This window comes from Ipomoea nil, unplaced genomic scaffold (assembly GCF_001879475.1).
Source record: "Ipomoea nil cultivar Tokyo-kokei standard unplaced genomic scaffold, Asagao_1.1 scaffold3401, whole genome shotgun sequence".
In the NCBI taxonomy this organism is placed as follows: domain Eukaryota; kingdom Viridiplantae; phylum Streptophyta; class Magnoliopsida; order Solanales; family Convolvulaceae; genus Ipomoea; species Ipomoea nil.
Genome location: NW_017619829.1, coordinates 708,750 through 728,403, shown reverse-complemented (window position 1 = coordinate 728,403; position 19,654 = coordinate 708,750). Strand labels below are relative to the sequence as shown.

The 19,654-nt window shown below is 38.6% G+C and overlaps 2 protein-coding genes and 1 pseudogene across 2 annotated transcripts; all 3 read left to right on the top strand.

Annotated features, from left to right (window-relative positions):
- Positions 1-11,314, top strand: part of LOC109171274 — a 14,598-nt pseudogene extending 3,284 nt beyond the window's left edge.
- LOC109171273 (disease resistance protein At4g27190-like) lies at positions 3,675-9,340 on the top strand. Its single transcript, XM_019320340.1, has 3 exons — positions 3,675-4,027; positions 7,583-8,537; positions 8,634-9,340. Exons 1-3 carry the CDS (start codon positions 3,773-3,775, stop codon positions 9,338-9,340), a joined length of 1,917 nt encoding a protein of 638 aa, XP_019175885.1. The 5' UTR covers positions 3,675-3,772.
- On the top strand, positions 9,729-19,654 carry LOC109171272 (disease resistance protein At4g27190-like). Its single transcript, XM_019320339.1, has 3 exons — positions 9,729-10,232; positions 11,396-11,398; positions 19,644-19,654. Exons 1-3 carry the CDS (start codon positions 9,881-9,883, stop codon positions 19,652-19,654), a joined length of 366 nt encoding a protein of 121 aa, XP_019175884.1. The 5' UTR covers positions 9,729-9,880.

Sequence of the window (19,654 nt, the reverse complement as noted above, 5' to 3'; positions counted from 1 at the left end):
TATATCTATACACTTGCTAATATGCAGTATTAAATTTAAGAAAAAATTACATCCCTGAGTTATAACCAAGTTCCGACTCAATCCTTAAGTTTTGATCGTATCCGAGTTTAGTATCTCGGTTATGAGCGAAGCGACGAGTTTGGTCCCCGGTATTAGTATTCCGTCCGTAGCTAATAAAAAATAATTTAATAATAGAGTGGTAAAATAAAAATTTCAAATTATAATCTCTTCTTATACCTACAATCGAAGACTTTGGTAAGAAGCTAAGAAGAAATCAAATTTGTATTTTTTTGAATACTATTAACCAAACCCATGAGTCATGACCTCCCACTTAGGAGAATCACTCAAGCTCAACGAGTCAATATCGCTTCCACGAAGGCTCAAACCCATAAAAGGGCTGGGCACTTCGGGTTTCGGTTCGGTTTTTTTCGGTTTCGGTTTCGGTTTCGGTTTTTCGGTTTTAAAAAAATTAAACCATTCGGTTTAAAATAGAGTTCGGTTTCGGTTTCGGTTTGAAAAGTTCGGTTCGGTTCGGTTTCGGTTCGGTATTCGGTATTCGGTTCGGTTTAGGTGAAAGTCTACTATTTGAACGTTTCTTTTTTTGCCTGACCGGTTGTTCAGTTGGCTCACTTGAAGTGCCACTTGAAGTATTTTGTTGATGACAAAATGAAAAATCATTCATCTATAGTTAATATTTGAAAAATAAAAATTACTAAAACACCAAATGTTTGGACTTACAACTTGGAGTTGAGATTTGAGGACTTGAGGAGTTAAAATTATTAATTGTTATAATATTTATATACATAGAAATTTAATTAAAATATAATCAACAATTAAAGTAATTATATAATGATTTTAATAAAATGATAATTAAAGAATAGGAAACAGGTATCATAGTTAATTATATATATATATATATATATATATATATATATATATATATATATATATATATATATATATATATATATGTATGTATGTGTGTGTGTGTGTGTGTGTGTGTGTGTGTGTGTGATAATAATGATAGAATTATGAAACTTTAGAATTAAATAGCAATGGTGTAATAACGGTATAATGATATTTTAGTCTAACAAGAATGTAGTACGGATAATTTTATTCATTATATTTGAAGTGTGCAATATTTAATGAAAAATGTATACCCTTATTAGCATACAAATGTGAATATAGACATGAATGTGGGTATAGCTTAGTGGGTAAAGCTCTTAGTTTATAATCAAATGAATAAGGGTTCAAACTTCACCTTAAACATTTAATATAATATATATCTATTAATATAAAAAAAAAAAAAAAAAAAAAGGGAAAAGGGTCAAATAGACCCTCAAACTATTCCTCCCTCCAACTTTGTTAAGAGGCAATTACACCCCTGAACAATGTATTTTGATGCAATGAAGCCCAAATGCAGGTAAATGACCTGCTATCCCAGGTCATTACAAATCCGGCGACATTCCGGCATATTTTCAGGCAAAAAAAGTGACCGGCGACCAGTCGCCGGTCACGGAGACCCCTCCCGGAGAAGGCAACCCAAATCTGGGTTGCCTTCTCCGGTTGAGAAGGCCACCACTGTGGTGGCCTTCTCAACCGGAGAAGGCAACCCAGATTTGGGTTGCCTTCTCCGGCGAGAAGGCCACCACACTGGTGGCCTTCTCGCCGGAGAAGGCACCCAGATTTGGGTTGCCTTCTCCGGTGGAGAAGGCTACCACTGCTGGCCTTCTCGACCGGAGAAGGCCACCAGTGTGGTGGCCTTGTCGCCGGAGAAGGCACCCAGATTTGGGTGCCTTCTCCGGCGAGAAGGCCACCACTGTGGTGGCCTTCTCCGGCGGGTGGCCTTCTCCGGGAGGGCTTCGTGACCGGCGACCATCGCCGGTCACTTTTTTGCCTGAAAATATGTCGGAATGTCGCCGGATTTGTAATGACCTGGGATAGCAGGTCATTTACCTGTATTTGGGTTTCATTGCATCAAAATACATTGTTCAGGGGTGTAATTGCCTCTTAAAAAAGTTGGAGGGCCTAATTGACTTTTGAGCAATAGTTTGAGGGTCTATTTGACCCTTTTCCCAAAAAAAAAAAAAAAAACCGATCGGGTTAGTGGTTCGGTTCGGTTTTTAACCGAACCAAACCGAACCGATCGGTTTCACCTAAACTAGGACCGATCGGTCTTTCGGGTAAAAACCGAACCGAACCGAACCGGCTCGGTTCGGTTCACCCGAACCGATTTGCCCAGCCCATAATCTCCCACTTAGGAGAATCACTTTATGCCGCTTGACCACAAGGTCTTTGGCAAATCAAATTGGTATATTTACGCTTATCACTTAAGTTTTTTCAAATTAACTAGAAAAATTATTAAAAATATATATATTATATTACAATCAAGATCTTGCAATATTCGGAGATTAGATTCCAGGAGAAATTAGGGATGGAGAATTGAATTCATCGGGCGCTGACGGACACCACGAAGTAGTTGCTAACAAAGTCGTTACCGCCGAGGGTGATGAGGAAGCAACCATGAAAAGGATTGAATCATATATCTATACATTAATTAATATTCTTGCTCCTATACATCTACTTTAAATTTAATTATCTCACAGCTGTATACACGTAGGAAAATGGAAAATGCAAGCATAATGGACAAATGTGGATGACATCAGGTCAACCACTAGATCAGAGATTCAAATGTTGGGAGTTTTTAGGTAAAATGACAATTTTAAGTTAATATTTAATTTCGTGATATAAATATATGTGGGATTTATATTTAAATTGAATTGGGTTGAAGTTGATTCGTGTTATTCCTAGTGAGATGAAAAAATTGATATATTATACGTTCAAAATAGACGACTATAGTGAATGAGAAATTAATTCTTAAAGTGGACGCATATTAAAATAAGACGTAAAAAACAAGAACAAAGTCCAGTGCATCATGCATTTTTTCAAAAGATTGGTTAAAACTAAAAACTCATCCCTATATCAATGCAAACCAAGCATCACCTTTCTTTGGATACAATTTTAATTAAACTTTTGATGCTTGCAAATCACAAAATGAAGTACTCATCTACGTTGAACTCAAGGTCTAACGTAATAACTTAGACGGGTTGTCCAGGAAAGAACTAAGAACAACTCGCATCCGTCCACGTGTCAAGATCTAACAGATCAGAAACACTAATTTAAAAAAAAAAAAAACACGGTTACATTTTCATAAATAATTGAACATTGCAGTACAAATAAATCGTGTTAAAAGTGCAAGTAATAGTTTAATATAGTTCACCTAAGTGCAAATAAAATTTATTAAAAATGTAAGTAAATATATATTAAAAGTGCAACAAACAATGTATATTGAGCATCAATATTAAGAGCACCTAATGTTATCATTAATTGCACCAAATGTTATCATTAAGTGCACAAATGTGAAAGATGTTATCATTAGGTGTACCAATTTTAACAAGGTAAATTACTTGCACTATTTAGTGAAAATGGTTGCACTCTTAAATGATTTTTTTTGCAAACTTGCACCAGTTATTTGCACTTTTTAACTCATTTTAGTTGCAACAAAGTTCGAGTTATTTATAAAAATTCCACCGCTTTTTTAAAAAAAAAATACATTTGATTCATTAATCTGGACACGTAAATGCTTAGTTCTTTCCCGGGCACCCATTCTTATTAGTATTAGTTAAAAAGAAACAAAGAAAGAAAGAAAACCTCTTAAATTTTGTTCACAAAATCTTGAATTTCTTCATTCCTGTGTACTCAATACATTGCCATGGAAGCTGTGGCGGCGATCATTGGTTCAGCTCTAATAGAACCTTTTAAATTTCTATTTGGATACATCTATGCTGCAATGAAGAATCGTTTTAAGATCCATTCAAATTACAATCATCTTGAGAGAGACATAACACTTGTATTGGCTTTCAAGTCTCGCTTGAGAAGTGGGCTAGATGATGAGCAGCTGCAGCATCTGTTGCCCACAACTCAAGTTCAAGATTGGTTAAGCAAAGTTGAAGAATTGGAGAAAAATTTTGTTATAATAATATTATTATTATAATTGTTAAACCAAGTGGCTAGTAATTAGTTGTTAGAAATTAAAGTAATATGTGGCCATGATTAGCATTAGTTTAGGTGTGTGATGGCAGCATGGTATTACATGGGCATAGTGTGAGGTAGTACATGGAGTCATGGGGTGTTACATGACCATAATTTTAGAAATTCATTTCATTAGCTATTACTATAAATAGGTTATGTATTCTACCATTTTAATCATCAATTCAAAGTGAATTCAATTCTCCTTCCTCTCTCTTCTCTCTCAATATATAAATATAATATATTGTTATATTATATTTAATATATATTATAGATATATTATATTATATTTAATATACATTATATTAAATATATTATATTTAATATATCTAACATTTGGTATCAGAGCCAGTCAACCTTTCAACCCCGAGGTATTTTTCATAGTGAATTATGGCCACAAATTTCAATATTGTATGGTCGGGTCCCAAATTGGACGGGAACCTCGATTACAATTATTGGCAAATTATGATGTCCACACATTTGCAAGCTCAAAATCTTTGGAGCTTTGTTGATCCCGGTCTACCCGAAGGAGCTGATGCAGGCGCTATACGGCGAGATAAATTGGCCTTGGGTCAGATTCACCAAGGTGTTCATTATTCCATTTTTGGGCAATTAGCTCGTGCTCAAACAGCAAAACAAGCTTGGGACATCTTAAAGGTGTCACACAAAGGAGTTGATCGGGCGCAGAAGTCTAAGTTGCAGTCGTTGAGAAGGTTGTACGATAATTGTGAGATGACCTCTACAGAAACAGTAGACGCGTATTTCACTCGTCTTATTGATATGGTGAATAAGATGAGGTTATACGGAGATACAATTGAAGATGGTGCAGTGGTTGAAAAAGTTCTTCGAACTATGCCGATGAAGTATGACCATGTGGTGGCTTCAATAACAGAGTCACACAACACCGAGCTCTTATCAATTGCAGAGCTGAAAGGTATGGTAGAAAGTCATATTGACAGGATTGCGTCAAAATCGGAACCACTAGCAGAAGAAGCTTTGAAGAGTCAAGTCACCCTTAATGTGACTGACATTAATCAAAGAGGTGGAGGATCTGGTAGAGGTCGTGGAAGAGGAAGAGGAGGTTCTAGTGGAAGAGGTCGTGGTAACTTCAACCAAGGAGGAGGACGTGGTAACTCCAACCAAGGAAGAGGTGGAGGTAATACCAAACAAGGTAAATTTCCATTTCATTGCTACAATTGTGGCAAGTATGGGCACAAGATTGCAGATTGTTGGTATAATGAGGACAACAATCGTGGAAATCAAGCAAACATTGCTGAAAATACTGCTGAAAAGTCTGGTGAGAGTTCTGAAACTTTACTTTTGGCCAGCGATAGTTTTTCTGCAGATAAGAACATATGGTTCTTGGATACTGGGTGTAGTAACCATATGTGTGGGAAGAAAGAATTGTTTTCCGAACTAGATGAATCAGTCCGGTCTGAAGTAACGTTTGGCAATAAGTCAAAGGTGCCAATTTTGGGAAAAGGTAAAATCTCTATTCAGTTGAAGGATGGTACTCACAATTTTATATCCGATGTGTTCTATGTTCCTGAACTACACCAAAATTTGTTGAGTATGGGTCAGTTGTCAGAAAAAGGATATAAGATACATATTGCTCAGGGGTGTTGTACCATTGCAGATGCTAAAGGAGTTTTGATTGCAAAGGTAAATATGTCCCAAAATCGACTATTTCCTTTGAAAATTAAGCATACTCTCCTTGCTTGCTTTAATTCTGAAGTTTGTGATGATAATTGGTTATGGCATATGCGGTTTGGGCATTTTCATTTTTCTGGGTTAAACTATCTTGCGAGAAAGGAACTTGTTTCTGATTTACCTGTTGTGAATGTCCCTAATCGTATCTGTGAGATTTGTGTGATTGGGAAGAAGCATAGAGATCCCTTTCCCGTGGGCAAGTCAAGGAGAGCCACAAAACAGTTGGAGATTATTCACTCAGACCTGTGTTCGTTGGAGGTTCCCTCATATGGAGGTTGTAAGTACTTTATTACTTTCATTGATGATTTCAGTAGGAAAACATGGGTTTACTTTCTGAAGCAAAAGTCTGAAGCATGTGATGTTTTCAAACAATTTAAGGCTTTTGTTGAAAAGCAAAGTGGTTATGAAGTTAAAATCTTGAGAACTGATAGAGGTACAGAATATATTGCTTGTGATAATTTTCTGAAAGAAAAGGGTATTCAGCACCAAATGACAGCTAGATACACTCCACAACAAAACGGAGTGGCTGAGAGGAAGAATAGGTCAATCATGGATATGGTGAGGTGCATGTTGAAATCTAAGGATCTGCCTAAGCCTTTTTGGGCAGAAGCTGTTGCTTGTGCTGTCTATGTGTTGAATAGGTGTCCAACTAAGAGTGTTCGTGATAAGACGCCCGAAGAAGCTTGGAGTGGGAGAAAACCCTCTATCAAATATCTCAAGGTTTTTGGATGTTTGGCATATGCCCACGTGCCGAATCCATTGAGAAAGAAGTTGGATGATAAAGGTGAGAAGTGCATATTCATTGGTTATAGTGACGCTTCAAAGGCTTATAAACTATACAATCCTGAAACTAAAAAGGTTGTTATAAGTCGTGATGTCACTTTTGATGAATATGGTGCCTGGGATTGGTTAGCTAAAGATGAAAGTTCAGTTGTTATTCCTGCTGTTGAAAATATTGTTGAAGAGCAACCGATTCCAGATAATGTCCAGTCTCCTTCACAGCCAGAGTCGTCAGTTCGACGATCTCAGCGCGAGCGCCACTTACCAGCTCGCTTGCAGGATTATGTTTTGGGTCAAGATAATGATTTGTCGGATGAAGATATTGTTCAATTTGCTCTTTTTGCAGATTGTGATCCTTTATCCTTTGAGGAGGCTGCTACAGAAACTCATTGGCTTAAGGCGATGGATGAGGAGGTTGGTGCCACTGAAAAGAATGGTACCTGTGAATTAACAGAATTACCTCTTGAAAAGAAGTCAATTGGACTCAAGTGGATTTACAGAACGAAATACAAGTCAGTATATCCAACTTGAAGACAGAGACATTTCTCAAATTGAAGAAGGATATTGGGATGACCAATATGTTCAACTTGGTTTAAAGGAGGCAATGTTATAATAATATTATTATTATAATTGTTAAACCAAGTGGCTAGTAATTAGTTGTTAGAAATTAAAGTAATATGTGGCCATGATTAGCATTAGTTTAGGTGTGTGATGGCAGCATGGTATTACATGGGCATAGTGTGAGGTAGTACATGGAGTCATGGGGTGTTACATGACCATAATTTTAGAAATTCATTTCATTAGCTATTACTATAAATAGGTTATGTATTCTACCATTTTAATCATCAATTCAAAGTGAATTCAATTCTCCTTCCTCTCTCTTCTCTCTCAATATATAAATATAATATATTGTTATATTATATTTAATATATATTATAGATATATTATATTATATTTAATATACATTATATTAAATATATTATATTTAATATATCTAACAAATTTCAATTTTTTGCGTTCAACTGTGGCAGAAAGTGGCATTACAAGTGATTCCGCCTCTTGCTGCTCACGTTCACTGCACTGCAAATTGAGCAACAACATAGCGAAACAGATTGTGAAAGCAACACAACTCATTGAAGAAGGCAAACCCTTTGAGAACATGATAGTGGGTGTTATTCCTGTGGCAAGGCCAGTTCAGTATATTGAGGTGACATCAATCGAAGATCAACCCACTGCATCAAGAAATTTGGCCAAGATGATGGATCTGTTGAAAAGTAAAAAGTATAAGAGGATTGGTGTTTGGGGCATGGGAGGTGTGGGCAAGACTACTCTTGTCAAGAATTTGAATAATCAGCTCACCAAAGATCCAACTTTCAACATCGTAATATGGGTTGTAGTATCTCGAAACGCAACAGTGGAAAGCGTCCAATCAAAAGTTGCTGAGCGGTTGCATCTGATGAATAGAGAAGTGAGCATGGAAAGTATGGCCAGTTGTTTGTACAACAAACTTAAAGGCGAAAGATTTCTTCTAATTCTGGATGATATATGGAAAGAAATCGATCTCGATGTTGTGGGGATTCCTCGACCAAATGAACAAACTAGCAGCAAAATCATACTAACCACCCGAGAGTTTAGTGTTTGTCAACAAATGTTGACTGACTATGACTTTCCAGTTGGTCGCTTGCTTCCTGAAGAAGCATGGAAGTTGTTTCGTGAAACTGTGGAAGAGGAAGTGGTGGATGATAACCAAATTAAGCCCATGGCGAAGGCCATTGTTAAAGAATGCGATGGATTACCCCTTGCACTAATTATGGTAGGGGCATCATTGAGGACAAAGAGAGAGATTGGCTTGTGGGTGCGCGCTTTACATGCCTTGCAAAAATCAGATCCGTCTCGCATTAGAGGTGTTGAAGAAAAGGTCTACAAACCCCTCAAGTGGAGCTATGATTCCTTACAAGGTGAGCAATTCAAATCTTGCTTTTTGTTTTTCTGCTTGTTCCCAGAGGACTTTGAAATTGATATTTTTAAACTAGTCCAATATTGGGTAGCTGAAGGTTTAATTGATGAGCAGCAAGACTTTGAGCAACAACAGAATGAAGTTCTACATATTGTTGACTACTTAAAAGACTCTTGTTTGTTGGAAAGAGGTCATCGTGTAAATCATGTAAAGATGCATGATGTAGTTCGTGATGTTGGGGTATGGATAGCAAAATCCTTAGAGGAAGGGTGTAAAGCTATTATCAAAGCTGGAATTAGCGGGACGCAAATATCACAACAGCTATTCAATTTTTCTGGGGGAGTGAAGAGAGTGTCGTTTATGGCGAGCAATATAGAATTTCTCCCAAACTGCAACATACAATGCGCAGAAGCATCCACTTTATTTTTGCAAGGTAACCAAACACTTTTGGAAGTACCAAACACATTTTTACAAGGATTCCAAATGTTAAGAATTTTGGACTTGAGTGACACCAAAATCAAATTCCTGCCACACTCACTTCTTCAACTTGGTGAACTTCGAGCTCTCCTTTTAGAAAATTGTTGTGAACTGTTTGAGTTACCATCCATGGCCACACTTGGAATGTTGCAAGTGCTTAATTGCTCTCGCTCTGCTATCACTAAATTGCCAGAAGACTTTGAAAAGCTAACGAACCTACGGCAGTTTGACTTATCTTACACTTATAAGTTGCGGACAATTTCTAGTGAGAAAGTTTCTATGCATGACGGGCAGTGCTATCAAATGGAGAATGAGGAAAGTAAATGATGAAGATGTACCATTTGAGAAGTTGGTATGTTTAGATCAATTACTTTCCTTTCACATTGAGTTGGATGACATTTCTCATGCCACTGCTGAACATGTTTCTTGGCTCAGGAGAATTAACAGCTTCTATGTTAATGTGACTCATGATCATAAGAGATCATATGGACCATATCTACCCAGTACGAAGCGTGTGTTATTCTCTGGCTTTCTTTTCTCAGGAGATGAATCAATTGGATGGCTGTTTGTACATGCATTTTGCTGCGAAATTAGGGACTGTAAGGGAGTTGATCTCATGCTTGACAACATGGTTAGGAGCAGCATTACCCTTGGTCCATTTCTTAACTTGAAGCGCTTAATAATAGGTAGCTGTTGCATCTCTGTGTTACGGAATGTGACTTGCTTCCTAACTTAGAGGAACTTCACTTTTTTGGGTTGACCGAATTAGAAAGCATTTCAGATTGCAGCAATTTTCTTGGACTGCGTTTCACCAAGCTTAGATCCATACTCGTTCAGGAGTGTTATCAATTGGAAAATCTATTCACAATGGATGGAACTCTTCACGAACTTGCAAATCTGGATTCAATCATGATACACAAGTGTAGGAACTTGTCACAAGTGTTCAAAAACACATCCACAAACAACTTTGTGCCAATGTTGGAATCCTTAGAATTGTACGGACTTCCAGCACTAGAAGAAATATGCAAAACAGATGAATCATGGAAAAGTCTAAAGGAGCTTAGAGTGAGGGAATGCAGTATGTTGCTGAAGTTGCCTCTTAGTGTCCAAAGTGCAGACAATATTCAGTCAATAAGCGGAGAACAAAATTGGTGGAATAAACTGCAATGGGATGATGAAAATCTGAAGATGCACTTACAACCACATTTTAAACCACATGGTTAGCAAGAAGTTAAAGATGCAAACGCTTCAAATTATGTCTTCAGCATGGCTCAAGTAAGATTTTATGCAATAATTTCAGCATGGCTCAAGTAATTACTTATAAGGAAAAATGTAATATATTTTTTTTTGAATGTTATTGGCCCTATTACATTGTAGTATCTGTTCATATACTTTCTCAACCTACTGAAACACAAAGAACCAATAACGCCTCCACTGAGGCTCGAACTCGTAACCTTCAAAATGTAAATGTATTACATTTTTCATATAAAAAAATATTACATTTTTCCTTATAAGTATCAAAAACACATTATTTTTAATTAGTATTACATTTTACATGTCAGTATAAGTATTAAATATTCATATTGACTCGACCCGGCCCGTCTCATGGATAAGGATCCGTGAGATGGTCTCGCACAAATGTTACCCTCCTTTTATTGGATACAACCTCAATTTTCCTAAGGCTTTACTACTCTGAAGGTACACACACACACACACACACACACACACACACACACACACATATATATATATATATATATATATAATCATTTAATTATTTAATTATTTATATTTATCTCTTCTAATGTCTATGTTTATGTTCTTATTTACAAAGATCAAATACAAAATTTTAAAAAGTTATTATGTTTCAATATCTTGAACCACATGTAGTTGGCATAATGATGATGTTTGACATCCAATGCATTCTTAATCACCAAGTACATGCTATACAAATTAAAAAAGAATCGGGACTGATATTATTTTTTAGGTTAAATATATTTTTTAAACTTATGGATATATAAATCATTATATTTACAGTGTTAGGCGCTCTAATAAATAGATTTTTTTTTTTTTTTTAACAAGAGTGCAGGTTGGATTGCAATTGCTTAGTCTGATCCAATCATCAAAGTCGACAAGTGAAGTGTATAAGATTTGGATAAGTGTTTGATTAGTTTATAGTTTGTGTTTTTATTTTTCAAATTTTATGTTTATGTTTATGTATGTGGTGTATTGTATCAGATAGTGGATATTAATGGTATGGAATATGTACATAGCTATGAGTGTCTTGGTATTTGGCTGTTACTATGTTTTGTGTACTTTAATTTTAACTTAATAAAATTATCGGGTAGTTACTATTTATTTGATTATTGATTATTTATGTAGATTGTACTGTGATTTAATTAGTGATATATAAACTACTGATTATTTTCATTGAAATGGATGGATCAATATGACAGCAGGGACCATGGTGGATTTCTCATTAGTGTAAATCCTTACTAATTTTATGTACAGATTTAACATCAAATTCATATGATTTAATTTTGTGTTAATTGGAAGCTAAGTATATATTCATTTGATTTCTTTGTATCATTAAGGTGATTTGAAGAAATTGATTGTAAAATAATGTAAATTAGAACTCAATTGGATGTATTTTGAAGTTATAAATCTTTGTTGGTCCTGGTAGGTATTTGCAGAAGTCTAGAGGAGGGTGGGCGGTGAATAGACTAGTAGGATATTGAAAAGTTTTAACGTTTCGTCAAAGTACCCAAGAGGTAACTTTAACGACTTATTGAGAATGCACAATGGAAATAATATTTTAACCCTTTTTAATTTCTTACACGTATCTATTCTTGAAAATGTTAGGTTCCAGAGTTATCAGTGATGCGAATGAAAACGATAAGTAAAAGAGAGAGAGAGAGCGCAAGGCCGGTCCTATTATTTTATAGGCCCGGGGCGAAACAAAAATAAGGGCCCTTAATATATGAAGTTAAAAGATCGTAAATTATTTTGTAGACTCGGATCTATCTTGCAAGGTGGACCAGAGTCCAAATATTCACAATTTGTATACTACGAAGTACGGATACACAATTTTAATGTATATGTAATTGATTATCTTATTTTGTATTAACAAATTTTTTTCAAATACTGCAGTCACACAATATTAACATATTAGGATTTGATAACCCTGTATTTTATTCACAAATGTCCTTCTACAGTTGTTATGTGTTTTGACTTAGAAACACAATTTATATTATAAAAGTTTACAATTCTAATACTAAAAATGCATAATTTATACGTCGTTTAGGACTAGGATCCAAGGTGGACCCTGGTTTATGGTATAAAAACTCTTATAAAAGATTGTATGGGTTCATTGAAAACAACAAAATGATAGTTTTGAATTTTTGTAAATATATAATTTTTTGTTTTATTTAAAAAACATTGTATAATAGCATTGCACTAGTGCGGAGTGCCCATTCAAACTTTGAGACCCTATATGAAGTATAATCATAAATTAATTCAACATTCACTAATATATATCTATTAATTTAGATAAATATATAATTAATAAATAATTTTGAAGTTAAATGCGGATGCCTCCCTGATGGAGGGTAGTAGATTGATGAGCTTTGGTTGGGTTTTGCGGGATGACTTTGGGAATTTTCTCGCTGCGAAGAACATGTTAGTGCCCGGGGTATATATGGTCAAAGAAGCTGAAATTTTGAGTATCCGGGAGACTCTGAGCTGGTTGAAGAATACAGGTATGGGTGCTGTGGATGTTGAAACGGATTGCGAAGTTGTTTATAATGCAATTCGCTCACCTTCTTTTAATTCTGCTTTCGGGTTCTTAGTTGATGATGTTAGGAATTTAGCATTGGATATTGATGATGTTAAATTCTGTTATGCTAGGCGATCTGCGAACTGTGCCGCCCATTCTGTTGCTAGGGAGGCCTTTTCTGAGTCAGGTTGCGGGGAGTGGTTTGATACTCCCCCATCTTTTCTTGTAAACATTCTTGCTCGTGATTCAATGAATTAATCTTATTCTTTCAAAAAAAAAAATAATTTTGAAGTCATGGATTTAAATATTTGTATATGCAAACATTTGTTTTAAATTCATCAAATTTTTATTTAAAAAAAAAAAAAAACCGAAGTTAGGGGCCCCTCCCAGCGTTGGGACCAGGGCGGGTGCCCATCCTGTCCGCCCCTCTGGGCCGGCCCTGAGAGAGCAATTTATAGTGGTGGCTAACACAGCATACTCCACTCTTCTGCTTGGAACTTCTAAGGAGGGTTTGCACTATCCCCTTAGTACAATCATGGACGTCCAAGCCTTGAACTCCACCAAGTTTTCCAAATAACACAGTCTACTCCGCCTCTTTCTACTTCTACCGAGTAGAGTTTACAATTTTTGAAGAAAATATTCTTCCTTCTCCAACTGAGAACTTGGCTTTAAATGACTAGATCTTCATGAATATGCAGCACAAGTCTCTTAAAATCTAGATGTGAGCTTTGAAGTTTTTTGTCTTTCTCTTGTTCACTAGTCACTAGATGTGATTCGCTTGCGTTTTTTTGTTAACACTTAGTAATTTTCAGTAGACCGACACCTTCTTCAATTTCAGAAGAGGGTATTTATAGGCATGTTAAAAAAGTGTCTGTTGGAGGGAAACCAATTTCAAACAGATATTAACCAGTGGGTAGAGACCGGTAAGTAATCCAAAGGGTAGGTGAGCGTGTCAGATTTTACAGCAGTTGGAGACTTAATTTGCGCTGAACTTAACATATCTTTTTGTTATGCAAAAAGTCAATGGCTTTTTAAGGAGAAATCTTCATTGAGATGTGTTCCTAGGACTCTTTACTCCTCGGACACATTCGCTCAGTTTTAAGGTACCGAAATGTTGGCTCAAAGAATGCGTCGAGCAGTTCGTTTCGAAGGGTTAACTAGGTTAATGTTTCAAACCCTAAACCTCTCGGATACAAACGGTTGACTTTACCATTCGACCCTTCTTACTCCTCGAAAGGTAGGTCCTTCCGTATATTGACCATTGCAACCTTTCAGTTATGAATGGGTGTCCTTACCATTTGCTCTTCTTATACTTCGAAAGGTAGGCCCTTCAACCATTCGGCCTTTGCAACCTTTCGGTCTTGTAGTCTTCTACTCTTCGAATCTTTAAGTCTTCAGTCTTCAAATCTTCAACTCTTCGAAGTCTTCTTCTCTAACTCTTCAGAAAATAACCATTCAAGTAACTATTCGAGTATTGGTTATTACTAACTGAAATGTAACCTTTCGAATTATCATTCTTATTGATTGTTTATTCGAATTTTGACTTCTCGTGTTACTATTCAGACTAGGTGAAGATTGAGTAGAATAACACTAAGTCTAGAAAAATGAAATGGGTTTGTGGTCTAAAATTCCTAATCATTTGGTATCATCAAAATCTAAATACAAAATGTTCATAACAATTTCTTCCTTTTTTATGATGCCAAAACCTATACTCAAATTATGAGGCTGTTTTTATCCATGAACTGATTTTCATTACAACTCAGCCCATAATTGAGTTTAACAATAATCATTCTAGGAATTTCTTAGTACTAAAGGTGTTAAAACACTACGCAACCCACACAAAATATTTCATTAATCACAAAAAATTATTACAATTACATCAAAATTTTGCATGAAAGCATAAGTAAATAAACATTACAATTTACTCATTGTGAAACCATATATAGCCTTGTTCCTGCTGATCTTTCTTGGCTTTGGCTGCTACAATGTCTAAAATCTCATTTATTTTTCTGTGGGAGTTTTGAATGTTACCTTCTACCACAAGGTGGTCACACTTCACCTTTATTTTGAAAACTGTGGTAGTTATGGAAGGCCTCCATTATATTGTCTCCATTTACTACTCTGCAGCGCCACCATCTGATTTGCTCACTCGTGTTCATTCCATCCACAAAGGATATGGAACAACCCCTCATTAGCTCAAAAAGGCGCTAGTGAGTTCTGAGTCAGATGAGCTTTTGGTGACTCCTCGAAATGAGTCAAATCTTTCCTTTATTTTCTTCTTAGCTTCAACGGCTTCAACCCTTCTCCTCTTCATCTCGCGTTCATGCTCTTCATCAAGTCTTCTTTAACGATCAATGGCTAGATTGCGAGAGGAGATGTAGTCAATCTTGCGCTGCTTGCTCCAGCTCCTAGCAAAGGTGGGCAAATTTTCACATCTGAATCTATTACCGCTACCTTCTCTGTTGGGTACATAAGGAACTACATCACCGGCTGGTGTGATGGTAGTTTTCCTTGCTCAACTTCTGCCACCTTTACTGGAACTACTTGGGTTAATATCACCAAGTATTGATGGTCTCTTGGGAGCAGGTGCTAGAGTCTCTTCCCCCTTTTTTAGCATCATGCAATTCATCACCAGGGGTGAAGTCTCCCAATTTTGTGTGGAGATCACCAAGGCTCTTATAAATAATCTTCATATCTTCCTTGAGCTCCTCGATGTCATCCTTGATGGCTCGTAGGTTGACTTGAACTTGTTCTTGCTCTTGAAATATGTATTGAAGACCACTAAGAACAGTGTCAAGTGCCTTTTGCATTTTAGCCATACCATCTCAGTGTAGGTAAGTGACTCCACATCCGAATCCTTGAATTCTTGATCAGCATCGTTTGCTGATTCGTCTTGGTGATTCGTGGAGAGAACAAATCTCCTAGTGTCACGAGCTTCCTTGTGCACTACAGATTTTGTCTTAGTAGTCACTTTATGTGTCTTCTTGACTGCCCTCTTCACCTTCTTAAATATGACTTTCTGTTCTTCAACCATGGATTTTAGAAACTGCATCATGTTGGAAATGTCCTCCATTGGCTTAGGTTATTGTTGAGGCATCTCATCTTGACCTACATTCACTAAGAAGAGATTCTCTAAGCTCACACCAATTGGCGCTTCCCGGTTTCCACCACAGGTTGAGCCTGAATTTGACCCAGCGATCACTCCTTCATCAAAAACTTTAGGAAGCGTAGCGAGTGGTTCCTTGCATGAGTGGTTATCTGCTCTGCTTCACCACTTGGTCCCGCAACCTCACGAGTGGGTGCCACAGAAGGCGAGCATTCTTCTAATTCTCGAGCTTATTCACCACTCAGTTCTTAAACCTCTTGAGTTTGGCGAACTACTCGGAATTATATATATACAGAGTATAACTTATAACACTTATAATACACCGAGGCTGAGCACGGGGCTCAACCTCGAGGTCCTGGGTTCCATAGGACCCGCCTTATTCTGCTCCATCGGATCGGTTCACTATGAGCCCAAATCTAATATATCCATTAGTGTAAATTATTGAATATTATATGCAGAAATTTTAATTTTTAAAATATGTAATTTTACGTAAATTTGCTCTGTTTGATTAGTATCAACTCAATTCATAGGTAGTATATGTTCAAAATTTAAAATCTTGTAGATGGAATCTCAAGAAACGTTCTCGTCACCTCGCTCATCCGAAGATTTGGATCTCTTGGGGCGTAGCACCAAGAAATCCAAACGGGAGATGGCGAACGTTGATTACCCACCTTTGATGAGCCAGGAGATTGTGATGGTGCAAGAGACGCCGGAGGAAGGACTGAGGGCTGACACTGCCGTGATCCCGCCAATGGAGCCATGCATGGGGCTACGACCGCCATCTCAGCAGAACACACAACGTCTACCGGATGGCCAGAGAAGATCGTACGTGGAGAGTTTGACAGGAGTGGGCGCAGGAGATCCAACCAGATTGGATAACGTTGTTGATGACGGTCCAAATCATGCGACGCTAGAAGCAGAGGAGGATGATGATCCCCTTTGTCCAACCATTTGCCTGACAAAGGAGGAAGTAGAGAAGATCCGAGCGCCGTTGAGAAAATCGTTGATAATCAAGGTGATGGGGAGACGCGTGGGGTATGCGTACATGCTCCGGAGGCTTACATCAATGTGGAAACCAAAAAGCAGCATGGATTTGATCGCACTACCGAACGAATATTTCCTGGTAAGATTCGGATCCATTGATGACTTAGAATTTGCTTTGTTTGAAGGGCCTTGGATGATCCTAGATCATTACCTCATCGTGAAACCTTGGGAGCCCGATTTCGACCCAATGAATGACAAGACGGAGAAGATGATAGTCTGGGCAAGAATCCCTTGTATCCCCATGGAGTACTATGACCACATCTTCCTCCGAAAACTGGGGAGAAGGATCGGAAGTGCAGTACGTGTGGATCAGGCTACCAGCATGGGCTCTAGAGGTATGTTTGCAAGAATATGTGTAGAGATTGATATGCGTAAACCTATTGTTTCAAAGTTTAATTATGAAGGCAAAGTGAGACATGTGGCCTGCGAAGGGCTCCACTTGATATGTTTCTCCTGTGGACGCTACGGCCATGCAAAAGACAGTTGCCCCTCTTTGAAAAACGCTGATTCGGACAAAGGGAAAGAGGTAGATGTGGAAACTGGCGCTCCAGAGCAGGATATTCCGACTGGGAGTCAGGCAGGCTTGAAGGAGGCTGATGATCCAAAGATCCCTTCTGGATCCTGGATGATCGCACCTCAGCGCCGAGGCAGATCATCGGCAGCAGGCCCGTCCAGAATCTCGTGAGGAGGCAGTAGCCGAGGTGGCGGAAATGTAGGCGGGCGGGGAAGGATGTCGACCGCATCCCGGTTTGCGCCTCTGACTATGGAGGAGGAAGAGGTGGCGTTCGGTGAAGAGGTTACGGAGAACATTGAAAGGGTGGCTGAGGATCGCGAGATGCGTGGGGATGATGCGGTACGGGCAGTCACGCCACGATCGACAAACACGCATGCACAGGGGGATGCTATTAATCGCAGGCCAAATGTTATAGTGCGTGAAAAACAAATTGTGAATGACCCCGTGCTAGTACGTGAGCCTAGACCAAATGTGACACCTAGTGGGGCCGGAACAAGGAGGATGGCCGAGGAGGGACCACGATGCGCAGCAGAACAGACGGAGCACGTGGTTGTCCGGGGCGAGCAAGGAGGGCTAGTGATACACTCTTCGCGGGTACTGGGGAACACTTTGGAGATCCACCGGAGGCCTTCGATGACGAGTGCGATGCGGTGATGAACATTGAGGAACATCATATGGGGGGAGGTAACGGGGAAGCCTAATAGGCTCTCCCGCGTTTTTTTGTCTTCCTCTTTGTCTTTTTTGTTTGTGAACCTTTTGAGCTCTCTGCTCTCTTAATTTTTCCCTCTTTGTTTATCCATGAACTGCATGTTCTGGAACTGTCAGGGTGCAGGTGGTAAGCCGTTCCTGCGCGCCCTCAAGTTTCTTATAAAATCACATAAGCCAAAGATTCTTGGTCTTTTTGAACCTAAGGTCTCCGGTGACCATGCAAACTCTATTTGCAAGAAGCTTGGGTACTCGGAATGGATTAGAGTGGAGGCAGTTGGTTTCAGTGGCGGTATTTGGCTTTTCTGGGAGAACCCGCTGCGGGTCACAGTCACGTACACTCATCCCCAATTTATTTTGGTACAGGTGGAGGAGAACAACCAGCCATCGTGGTGGCTTGCGGCGGTATATGGCAGCCCCACACATCATTTATGACAGTGCCTGTGGCAGGACCTAAGAAGTTCAATCCGTGGGATTGTCGGGCCCTGGATTGCAGTCGGGGACTTCAATTCAGTTTTATCTAAGAGTGAAACGAGTAACTATTCTTCTTTTTCTTCTTGCAGGAGCTCGGACTTTGAAAACTGGATCCTTGAAGAGGGCCTGGTTGATATGGGGTTCTCGGGGCCAAAGTTGACCTGGGTGAAAGATGGAAACAGTGATATCCTAAAAGGCGCGCGTTTGGATCGGGCTTTGTGCAGCACAGAATGGAGAGTGCGTTTTCCTGAGGCATCAGTGACCCATCTCAACCGCTTTTCCTCCGATCATGCACCCCTCCTCGTTCGACTCGCTGGGAAAAATAGCCGGCGGAAAGAGGCTCCTTTCGTCTTCCAGGCAGCTTGGCTGACACATACAGACATTCATAATGTGGTGTCGAACACCTGGGACCCAGGAAAGACAATGACAGAAAACACGGAGACTTTGGTTGCTACGCTCTCATCCTGGAATAAAGAGATTTTTGGTAATGTTTTTAAACGCAAGAAAATTCTTGCGTCCCGTATTAACGGTATTCAGAAATGCTTAGCAACGAAATTTCACAAAGGCCTTTTCAAACTTGACCTCAAACTCAGAGAGGAATTGGAAATCGCTCTCTAGCAAGAACTTATATGGTTTCAGAAATCTAGGGAGGAGTGGATATGCTCGGGCGATAGAAACACGGCTTACTATCATGCTGCAACGGCAATCCGTAAAGCCTGGGCTCCTGTTCAGGCACTTCTTGACAACAATGGGGTCTGGATTACTCAAGACACAGAGTTGAAAAGCCATGTTAGAAATTTTTACATGAATCTCTTCACCAACGACGCACATGGGGCCTCGGAAGTAATTTTTTTTTGCTAATTTCCCCCGCCTAAGGCCAATAGACTGGGCTGTTTTCAATAGAGTGGTCTCGAAAGAAGAAGTCCATGCTGCCCTCAAAGACATGAAACCGTTCAAGGCACCGGGCCCAGATGGTTTTCAAGCAGGTTTCTACCAACACATGTGGGACAAGATAGGGGATGA